The 11683-nt window shown below is 38.9% G+C and overlaps 1 protein-coding gene across 1 annotated transcript; it reads right to left on the bottom strand.

Moving 5' to 3' along the window:
* Positions 1–249: 249 nt before the first annotated feature.
* LOC145893799 (uncharacterized) lies at positions 250–11016 on the bottom strand. Its single transcript, XM_082982140.1, has 13 exons — positions 9943–11016; positions 8769–8952; positions 8428–8576; positions 7488–7663; positions 6278–6506; positions 5127–5276; positions 4402–4494; positions 3893–4088; positions 3445–3676; positions 2930–3174; positions 2646–2848; positions 2116–2430; positions 250–1799 (listed from the first exon to the last, which is right to left on the bottom strand). Exons 1-13 carry the CDS (start codon positions 10922–10924, stop codon positions 1051–1053), a joined length of 3903 nt encoding a protein of 1300 aa, XP_082838266.1. The 5' UTR covers positions 10925–11016; the 3' UTR covers positions 250–1050.
* Positions 11017–11683: the final 667 nt, after the last annotated feature.

The following is an 11683-nucleotide window of genomic DNA, read 5'->3' as shown; positions in this document are numbered from 1 at the left end:
AAAAATATTATTGTCGTATTATTTCGTATGATCGTTCGCTAAAAAATCTGACATACTTCACGGCTGTCGCAATTTTGACGAAATTATTTTATGGTTGTAACAATTTCGCTCCGAAAACTAACATAAAGTCTAAGAAATTTGAACGAAACTACATATTTCTTCTTCTTTCTGCACGGCCTTATCAGTGATCATGCAGTTCAAACTGGTTTAATACATACTCGGAAATCAACCAGGCGTCACTTTCTCGCTAACTTTTATTGCCTTTTGGAAAGAAGGAAAAAGCTTTCGGAGCAAATGAAAACGTGGAAAGCCACCAAACGCCGACGTACAGCGCCCACAAGTGGTGGGAAACAACGCGCCGACACAGCGTGTTGTCGCAACCAACGCTCAGATGGAGGGGCGTTGTTCGGTGCACAAGGCTGTGATTAATATGGAGGGGATTATTGCAACGACGGCAAAAAAGGGGGGTTGGAAGAGAAACACCAGGGAAACAGCAGAAAGTCTTAAAAGATAGAGAAGGGGAATCACCGTATCATATCATGCGTCTGACGTCATGTACCATCCGCGAGCGCTTAGAAAATGTCATTTTGTCACTCGAATAAAAACGGGACGAGCAGTGCCGCGAAATTGTTGGCGACTCGTTTGCGGACAATCGCATCAAGATCATCGCCCAACAAGGCTAAAATATCTTTAAAATAACGCCAAAAAATGCCGCACTGTTAAATCACCATCGGAGTGCGACGTCACAAGAGCGGTAATGTTTTGATCGCGTTCACTTGAAACAGGGAGTATTACGTCACAATTATGGCAACGGTCGGACAACAAAAAGAAGGGGTATTTTGACGCCAGCAGCATAAAGCGACCCTTTATCATAAAAAAAAAACACTTCAAGAAAAGGTCTTTGGAGTTTTCAACGGAAAAGAACAGAAATATTTTAAAAGCGTTCCATGATTCCATGGTTTTGAATATAGAAGAAGCGCGGTTACGGAGCTACGGAGATGCGAATCTACATCATCGCCTTTTGGACGCAAACCTCCCTTGAACGTAAACTTAAGGCAAAAACTCGCGTTGCAACTCGCTAAAACTAACGAGTAACTCGTTATCTGTGGGTTTGCGGGTAGGTTCGGAACGTTGCTCCTTTTTCGGACTGTATCGCACCAGGGGGTCGTGGATGTCCTGCTCTTCACCCAAGTCCAAGTCCAATATGCTCCTCTGGCTGTCGTAACTCACGGTCTGGGGTTTGCGCTTAAATCGGACGGTCTTGGCAGGTAAGGGGGGTGCCTGCGGGTCTGAGCCGGAATCTGATTGGCTGGAAAGATGTGGGCGTGGCTTGGGCGTGGGAAACTTGACGTCAAACGGAGAAGGTTCCTCTTGAACTTGCTGCTGGGGCTGGTTCACCGTTAGGGGATTCCCGGACATCACTAGTGGGCTTTGGTTAGGGGGTTGATATGGAGTTTGAGTCACACGGGGAGAAGTATTGCTGTAGGAGGGGTACTGACTCTGTGGGTGGTACTTCCCCGAAGGCACCGCATAATACTGATCCATATATGCTGTGTTTTGAACATCAGACACCTTCGGCAGGTCAGCGAAGCGCTTTGTGCCCACGGGGGACTCGGATCCACCGCTAGAGGGCGACGAAAGGTGCCGGGGATTTCCCATGGGCCTCGGGCGGGTTATGGCCAGACTGCTTGGTCTTTCAACGTTGCTTTTCAGTTCGACTCCTTGGTCACTTTTTCTCCTCGATGCGGAAGCTGGAGCAGGAAGTCGGCACAGTTCCGGGTTTTTCCCGGCTTCCAACGCTAACGACAGAACATCAGGTCAGTGTTTGCCAAATTGCGTGACGTAAAACAAGAACTTGCTGATATAATTAACTATTTAAACAATAGAAAAATCGGAAATTAAAAAAGGTTTTTTAATTTGTCAAATGCCAACATCGCAGGCGCATTTAAAGCCAGGACAAATAAAATCATAATTAAACATATTTTGTAAATCGTAAGAAGCAGCAAGGACTAATGTATTAAAATAATGCCCACATTATCTGTGATGGCCATTTTTTGTCGAAATAAATTAATTTCTCGAAAGGTTTCAGGCGCAAAATTTAATATATTCACGCACCTTTCTCAGCCGGCGTCTTGTGATGCTGAAGAATTTTCACGGCGTTATCGAGGGACGATTTTGGCAGGCGACCATCGGAGGGAGTGCGTCTGTGGCCCCTGATGGCCCTCTGGCCACCCGACATCCCACCTCCTTGGTTCGGAAACGCGTCCGGGACCACCCCGCCGCCCATAACTTCCGTTGGACCCCAAGATGACCGCTTGCGGGCGGCAGAGGTCAAATCTGGTGCTGACGCGTGCGAGACCGGGGGCTTGCGGTAAACTACACTTGTTGAAGAGGTTGATGATTCCGGAAGAACTAAACTTTCCGGGTGACCTGTCAGGCAAGATAAAGATAGTTTGTCTAAAAACCTAGTGTTCCTCGCAAAAAAAAACCTTAATTGATCTTAGGACTATCCAGCAAGCTTTTTTAAACCGAAATGTTAAATTCGCTGATAAAATGCACTTTTAAAAGATCTTTTTTTAAACAAACTATCAACTAATACGGAACTTCCACCAAAACCCTTTTTGTGGCAAACATCAAAATAATACCAGAGTTTGAATCGATGGATATTTGAGCGGCGTAATTCACACGACCCTTTTCCAAGTCTTCGTCACCACGGAAACCCTGATTGGTGCAATCTACCAACATCGAGGTCACGTGTTGTTGGGTCACCACCGGGGTCGAAAGGTCAAGGTCAGATTCGCTGCTTGCGGTTCCACCAGCAGGGGAGTATTTTGCAGTGTCTGGAATTCTGTGCACGGGATTGGGAAAGTTAAGTTTGAGGCGAATATATATTTGTACTTGCATGTTAATATTAAACATCTGAACGTACCTCAAAGACACAGGTTGCTTTCTGAGCGACTGTGCCGGCGCCGAAAGGAGGTCACCGGTTGCTTGGTAGGCGGCCACTGCCGGCGCCACATTCTCAGCTGCCGTTATCGAATCAACGGAAGACACAGAGAAGAGTGTGGCTGATGTGGATGGCTCACTGCTGTCGATGGAGGAACGCGAGGATCGCTTTGATTTGTCGCCGTGATGCGATTGGCTCTGGACACGTGTCAACTGCTCATTGGACGGCTGGAAAAGAGAGTTTGCTTTGACAAATGTGTAAAAAATATACAAAGTACGACCAATGAATATTGGTGATTCGTTGTATTTTTTTATGAAGCAGCTAAATGTAAATGCAACGGCGTGTCCTTACACATTACATATTGAATATTTTTTGCTTAATTTTATATTACAGCTTAATAATATTTTAATTCATATTATTTCATGCTTTAGGTTTTTTCATAAATACCGAGGCATGTCCTCAAACATTGCATCACATTTTAAAACGTAAAAGCCTACTTTCGCCTTGGGGGAACCAGAGAGCGTTGAGGGACCGAGTGTTTTTCCTGGGACACTTGACTTGGATTCTGCTGATCCTGTGCTTCCCGAGTCGTCAGATGCGGAGGTTGGCAGGGGTAGGTGGGTTATGAGTTGGGCGACCGAGCATATATCCTTACCCAGTGCCACCGATGCCAGGATGACAGCGGCCTCTATCAGGGCTCTATTCATGTTCTTCTGAACCCTCTTTAAACTGAAGCACAAAAATGTACAGGTGACAATGTTGAATAATATTCTGGGGTCCAACTACTGTGTGGTAATTTCCAATTGCGATTGAATTGGTTTAAAAATAAAAATTAATAGTGAAATATGTAGAATCCCAAAGTAGTCAGCAAATTTTAACCGTGTTCCTTGTTTAAACATTTTTGTTATGAAGTTTGTATGCTGCCGTCGCAGTAAGATACTGCACCTGTTTTCCCTGCTACTTTGTGGGGTTGGACGTGGGGTGGGAAATTCATCGCTGTCACAATTCACAGGGACAGATTTTGTCTGACTTGCTGTCGATGCTGGGGTGATTGTGGACGGGGTGTCAGAGTTTAACGGAAGCTCGGTTGGACGGACTGTTTGGTCTTCATCATTCTCTGACGCATCACCTTCAGCGGATGCTGTAAAGAAATAATTTGTCAGGTGTCGGAACAGAAATTAATGTACTGAGTCAGGAAACTATTACTGCACTAAGCATTCCATCGGGTGCGACTGAATCTACAACTAGATGATAAAGATTTCATCGTGTGTTCTTTTGTTGTGATTTAATAACTTTCAACTCATCTATATTTACATCAAAATCTCTATTTTTCATTGTGAACTAAGTGGCAAAATTGGGATAGGTTTTTAATACAGCTTGTAGATTCAAAAACACCGCAGTAAAATTAATAACAATTAATTTGCAGTACACAAAGTTGAATGTTCAATACTCACAAGACACTTTTCCAGTAGAAGTAACAGCGCGTTTTGTAGCAATTAATTGTTTTGCTGCCTCAAGTGGCATAGCATCTTCACGGTTGACTGGATCTGAAGGAATTTGTTTAAATTAGTTATTTGCATAAAAAACTACATTTATTATATAAAATTTAGATAAAATATAACATTCACACTTGTTGAGGTGAAATACAAACAGACTCAAGAGTTTATATCTCAAACTACTCAACTACATTTTGTGGCAGACAAAGGATCAGTGTCTATGACAACACAAGAGACAGAACACATGAAAACAAACTTGTTAGACCACTTGTATTACGAAGTCTTTTGAAAGGATTTGTGACAAAAAGAATACTGCTCTGTTTTACATCTAGTGTTAACCAACTGGTGATCCAGGTTAATTTTACTGAGACGAATAAAAAGTTCCAAAGCTTACTTTCCACAAGTTCTGGTTCAGCTTATAGTATATTAAAACTTCATGTAAAATTCTTTTGGTGGAAAATGCTTATTTTTACCTACATTTTTCATCAATGTGTTCTGTACATTTAGTTTTAGTTAAGCTGTTATAAAAGCACCAGGCTTTGAATGCTGCGTAGATTCACAAGTTTAAAATGTTTGATAACCTCTGCTTCAACAGACATAGACTAACAAACAGATGCATGCAAGACAAGGACTCTAACTTATCTATTTGCTCTGCTTTTGTTTATTCAGAAAAATCAACTCACTTTTTATTGTCTGAAGTTGTGGGATAGCAGGTGAAGGACTGGGTGGAACAAATGGATTGGCAGAATCATGTTCGATCATCATGCTCTGGAGCACGCTTGTGTGCGTTTGGTGGTTTTTTGACTCCTTTACTGCCAGCAGATGCTTAAACTCTGGGGTACAATTCAATGATGTTATAAAAATGTGGACGGGTTGCCAGTAATCATCATTCAGGCTTTGCATATATTATATTTATACAGAATAGATAGTTAGTCATAAGTGTAATAAGGAGTTAAACAATAGTCAGTTATTTCAACTCTGTATTTCAATGAGTGTAATATTTTGAATGAGTATAGCATTCCATGAAAGTTAAGGTAAGTTTAGACTCTAAATGATCATGTGCAAAAACGCATACAACCAGCTATCAGTTATCGTCATTTGATTTTAGGATAAGGCGTATTATTAAAAAGATTCGTTGTCTGATGATCAGGAAAAGGAAGGAATTAAGCTGACGTTACACTTATTTTGCATGGTGGGCATTGTGGGTAACCACCTGCAGTTGATCAAGCAGTGAATCATTACAACCCCTCCTCTCCTTTCACAATGCAACCATTCAGTGCAAACACAATAGCTTGCAGCTTAAACAAACTGACACAGCAGGTCATATGATGTCCAATAAACATGTTGTTGGAGTTAGTTGGAACCAGCAATATTATGTTAATTATAGGGAGACTGATCCCATCACACAAAAGCTCGGTGTCAAAAAAGTTGGACATCGCTTAAATTCAGATTGCTTAGACTTTGTGAAGGTAAACAATTCTATAAACGTCTCAGTAAAGTAGTTTCACTTTCACTTTTCTTGTCTACATTTAAGCAGCAATGACATTGTAACTCCGGTAAGATTGAAAGGTAATAACCTAATCAACAACAAGAAATAATTCATTTCTCCGCATTTTAGCAGACAAACCCACAGTCACACCTGATGCAATTATGTCAAATTGATCTTTTCTGATTTAAATGTTTTTAAAGAAGCAGAAACGATTTACCACCAAGACTGTTTTACAATTTGTAGATCTCTGGAAAAGTCTTAACGTTGCATTTCTCAATTGAAAACCTTTCTTCAAAAGTTTAAAAACTCCAATCCTCAGAAGACAAACTAAAAAATTATCCTTACCCGTTGGTTTACTGATGACAATTTTCTCCCTTTTATATTTTCCTTTTCTTTTTGCTGGATGAGGTTTATCCGTGCCGGATGGAGCAACCAAGTAATACATATTTAACTCCCGCTGGACGATGTCAAGTTCACGTTCGTGAAGTTCACGTTCTCTCTCACGGAGATATTCCTCGTGCAGTTTGTGTTGGAGCGTTGCACGAGTGAGAGCTTCTTCACGACTGCACAATTCCTGTTTCAAAAAAATGATCGTCAGAACAATGAAAATAAACAATGGTCAGACAAGAATTATTTTCTATATTTTGGATATTGTACACTTGTAAGTTACAAAGCAACACAGAATGTAAACATACAGTTGCAAGTAATTCTTTACAATACATAAAATGATATTTCTTGCAACCAATTGCACATAACTTTATACCCAAGTTCACAAATCAACTACTTGGTCTATTCATTACATTGTCTAAATATTAAACACAATCGCAACATTGTATGTAAATACTATGTTTAGTGTGTGACAAACATTGTGCATGCAAAACAATCAAAATGTTGCATAAAAACTGATTGCATTCTGACTAAAGGTTTAATGGAATCCCTAAGCAGCTTACCATTATCCTCAACAGTATTATAACTACTACCCACCAGAGAAGGATTAATCTTATTACTTGTTGCAATCATAAAGATATTTGGTTTGATGTGATAAGGCATAGAAACAAGTGCTGGTAACTGCAATATTTTACATTAAGTCATGGCATTTTCACATTCAGGAAAGTTGTTGCAAAATTATGGCTTTATATGTAAACCTTTCTAAAAATAGCACAAAACATCTACTTTGGTTTGTTGGCAGAATATGTAGATCAGTGGCTCCCAACCCGGGGTTCACATGCCCCCAAGGGGTATATTAGATGGTTTCGTGGGTCCGTGAATGTGTAAGGACTGCCTTCTTATTAAAATATTCATATATATATATATATAATATACATTTTTCCTTTTTCTATATATGTATATATAACCTCTTTTTGTTTTCAATTAATTTTGGTATTGTTTTTTCCTACATACTTGTTATTTTACAAATGTTTCTCCATCTTTAATCTTAGTTTATCAAGCGATACCAGTAAATTTTCATGATGGGTCTGTATCATGCAGACTTCATGATATTTCGAAGGAATCAATGACCACAAAAATGTTAGGAACCACTCATGTAGACACACACCTTCTCTTTGGCCCTCAGATCATCAAACATGGCTTGAATCTCCAGTCTCCAATCCTCCTGCATACTTTTAAATGAATCGTCATCGACGGATGTAAAGTTGGATTCAGCGATCTCTTGAAGGCTGGTCAGGATCATGGGGAATGTGGGTCGTGATTGAGAGTTCGAAGACCAGCAACCTGAAAACCAACAGAAAATTGTCAGGATTTTATTTTAGCCACAGTTTTTTCTTAGAAAAACACTGAGGTAAACGTCGACCTGAAATAAAGAATTTTTTTCCAATAACGGAACTTTATTGATCTGTAGACACGCCCAGATGCCCCTATAAAGATATACAGTTATCACAAAATTAATCTTTTGGGACAATTCTTCATTTAGAACTATAGTTCTGGTTATTATTAAGCTATATCAAAAAAGTAGAGTTTAAGAAAACAAAATGTAACACACAGGTAGGGTGAGAAAATTGGTGGTTTACAGAGGGTTTATCTGCACCCCTTCACAATACTAAGCTATTAGATTAAAATTATAGATATTATAAATCCAAATAGTTTAAGGCTCAAAATGAAAACCACAACATTCCCACAGAATAAGTCGTACACCAAGGTGCATGTTGTAAAGGAAAAATAACGAGGAGTTAAAACGAAGAACATTTAAATCAGTGTTTCTCAACTGCCAATGCATGTTGATTTTTTTTAACAGTCCCCCAATACATATTGTTTTGACAATGAATGGATTTCTTCTGGTGCAAAGTACATATTTTTGCCTTGTTAAATTTTCTGTTTTGATTATATACACATACTTTCCAATACATTTCAGCTTATAAATCTATCAGATCTTTTAAAGTAATTTTGAAACATTAATAGTTCGCAAGTGGAAAAAGATTAAGAACCGCTGATTGAAGCATTTCTTGCCATCTATGTAGTTCTATGGCACAAAGACTCACGTTCAAGAAGGTCTTTAAACTCCTTTGGACAGGTGGATGGGATGGGAAGAGTGAGTTTGTTTACTGCTACTCCATACGCAACTGCAAGTCCATCAATTCCACGATAAGGTTGCTCGCCAGTAAGAAGCTCCCACAACAGGATACCATAACTGTTGAAAATTGTCAATAAAATATTCTCTTTCAGTGAATCTGTCGTAAGAACAACATCCCATAGTTTTCAAAATAAGGTCACAATAAAATTTTATATATGTCAGAATTAGGAATAATTCATAATATCATAACCCTGCAAGGTTTATTTATGTATTTCGTACTAATCCCCCAAACGAAACAAGAGTTAATACCTCCAAACATCACTCGCTTTTGAGTAAGTTGATGTTTTAATTACTTCTGGAGCCATCCATGCATAAGTTCCAGCTGCGCTCATGCGCGTCGTCTTGTACATTTCTCTCGCTAAGCCAAAGTCGGAAATTTTCATCGTTTTGTAGAAAATGTCTTCAGCATCACCAAGTGGTTCTTTAATGAGGACTGAAAAAAAAACATACCTGTAAATTTACACAGGCTAATTTCACATAATTTAAATTTGTTCATGTGAATTCGTCAGGCAAATATACTAAAACTCGTTTACAATGAAACTGAGTTTGTCTAAAACCTGAAACTTGCAAACTAAAAAGCAAACAAAATCTATGTACCAAAACCACTGGAACCTTCATAAAATACATAAACACATTATTTGCAAAGATACATGACACAAAGTTGAACATGTACCTTTTAAATGATTTACAAGATCACTTAAAACCTTTAAACAAATATCATTATTTTGGGCATTGGACCAGAAGTTTATTTGACCAAGAATGACCTTTGCACAGTGACTGTGTTTAGTGCAATTCTCCATGTGACATAAAAACACAGCTGTGAGGTATTTGTATGTTGGAACAGCAATTTTACAACCATATAACAAACTGTAAGGGAGTCCCAATGTTTACACTTCTTTGAAACCTACTTCCGTAATGAAAAGTCAATGCTGTTAAATTGTTCGGCAAGGAAGGTAAAACCCTATTTATGCTAGCAACCAAAAATATCTTGCCATGTTACATGACAATAAAACCAAACTCATACTTTTCAGCATGTAGTATAATGCAACATTTAAGCAAGTGTTTTAACTGGACAAGAGTGGTGGCATTAAAGGAAGTGTTGCAGTACTGATGTTATCTGTGATGTCACAGTTATTATAAGTTCAAATGACATCATGGCCAGTAGTATAAATCTAAGTAGTAAAAAACGTTTAAGTTGCGCTTCTTTTAAACAGCGTACACACATGTATTTTAAAAAGCTAGGTGTTTGTAAACAAACAAATGACCGATAAAACAATATTACTAAGCAACATATTATTTAGCATCTTGCTAGGTTGCCTAGCAATGCGGTAAACATGAAAGGACTTTTTCCTGGGTTAGGTGTTAAGTTATAACTGCAGAGCACTGTAACATGTTACTTGTTTTCGACACAAATGCTACTTACCATTACTTGACTTCAAATCACGATGTATAAGAGGGACAGGTGCCTCATAATGCAAGTACTGCATGCCTTGTGCTATCTGCAAAGCCCAGTCAACCAGTACTTGCGGAGGCAGCTTACGACCTTGCAGGCATCGATTAAGAGCACCACCTTGAGCATATTCCAACACAATGCAGAGGTTGGGTTCTTGGAGGCACACTCCTTCTAACGAGATGATGTTCTTATGACAAAGGAGAGAAAAGGATCGAGCTTCGGAACGGACACTTTCAACAGTATTTCGGACATCTTCATCGGGGTCAACTTTTGCCGCTTTGATGGCGACCTCCTTGTCACCCCAAAATCCATGGTAAACTTTACCAAAACCACCGACGCCAATAATTTCTTGCAACTTGAGCTCATTGAAATCAATCTCCTGTAGATTTATAATGGGTTTCTGCTCAATGACCCCATCTTGTTCTTCCACTTCCACTGGATCTGAAGGTGAATCATCCTCACAAAGTTTGTGATAAACTCTAGTCCTTTGTTGCGGTAGATGTGGTATGTTGGCTTTTGGTTGAGTAACATAATTACTCGGGAACACACCAAGCTTGTTCGCTACCTTACCAGTCCACCAACCTTCATCGCCAGAAATGCATGCATCCTTAGATATGATTTCTACCTTTTGCCCAGAATGGAGTGACAGCTCATCATCCGCTTTGGCGTCGTAATCGAACATCGCATACCAGCATGGGTTGGCATAATTTCCGTTACCCAATTGCCATTTTTCCTGATGATTATTGACATTAAACTGATTTGGACTGTCCACCCATTGCTTGTTGTTCTGATATATTCCTGCATCAATTTGCTGTTGGGCCAAAGCCATTGGATTAACATTGTTAACTAAAGACTCAGGACCAAGATATGTAGCTGGTGGCAAAAGCCTTTGTTGGGAATTAATAGCACTTATTTGCGTGGGAGTAATTCCATTCTGATGGGGGCCAAACATCACTGTGCTAGCCCAAAAAAAATTGTTTCAATGTCTTCTTGAATTTAAGACATTTTACACCCACACATTTCGGTTTCCAACACAAAACTAATAAAACTTGAAATAAGACATAGATATGTTTGAGGTAAATCACAGAAAAAATTATTAAAAATAAAAAATACTTTTATCTCTTATTCATTGGCATTAAAAAAAACATACCTACATATACAGATATCGGTAAAAAAAGTTGAGTCTTACAAAACCTTTCTTCACTATTTACAATTTAAAACAATTATTGTTCAGTTCACATTCACAAAAAAAACTGTGTCATGAAATTCTCAAAGCCGTATCGTCAACACCAGAACAACAACTACAAAAATTACTTAAATCAACATATTCTATTACACCAATTCAAGAAATATAAGCAAAATATCACGTTTCGCTGAGCCAGACATTTTCCAGACGAGACGCTTTGCTTCATCTTATTTCACAAATATGTTTTGTTCGCGACTTCAGCTGACTGTCAATATTTTCACTACTACTGGTGACCGGTAATAAAAAAGCCAAACAACCTGAAGCGAATCTGACTGAAACGCAGTGAATTAAATGTAGCGGAACAGGAATAAGCTTGATTTCTATGATTTTTTGACTCGTAAACGTTACTGTCACAATTTTATAAAGCCAATTGGTGCTCAAATTATTTAAAAGAATAAAAAACTTTACATGTAACTTTTTAAAGTGGATTTGTTTAACAAAATCACCAACCAAAGACACGCCTCA

This window comes from Ascidia mentula, chromosome 3 (assembly GCF_947561715.1).
Source record: "Ascidia mentula chromosome 3, kaAscMent1.1, whole genome shotgun sequence".
In the NCBI taxonomy this organism is placed as follows: domain Eukaryota; kingdom Metazoa; phylum Chordata; class Ascidiacea; order Phlebobranchia; family Ascidiidae; genus Ascidia; species Ascidia mentula.
This window is presented reverse-complemented; position numbering and strand designations above follow the sequence as displayed.

What these genes read in the sequence shown, in the direction of transcription:
- LOC145893799 (XM_082982140.1), bottom strand. Translation starts at nt 10,924, where the DNA reads ATGTTTGGCCCCCATCAGAATGGAATTACTCCCACGCAAATAAGTGCT. An exon ending in AAAGCGAGTGATGTTTGGAG is followed by an intron (nt 8,577 to 8,768) that starts GTATTAACTCTT and finishes AATTTTCAACAG; the next exon opens with TTATGGTATCCTGTTGTGGG. An exon ending in TGTCATCAGTAAACCAACGG is followed by an intron (nt 5,277 to 6,277) that starts GTAAGGATAATT and finishes ATTGTACCCCAG; the next exon opens with AGTTTAAGCATCTGCTGGCA.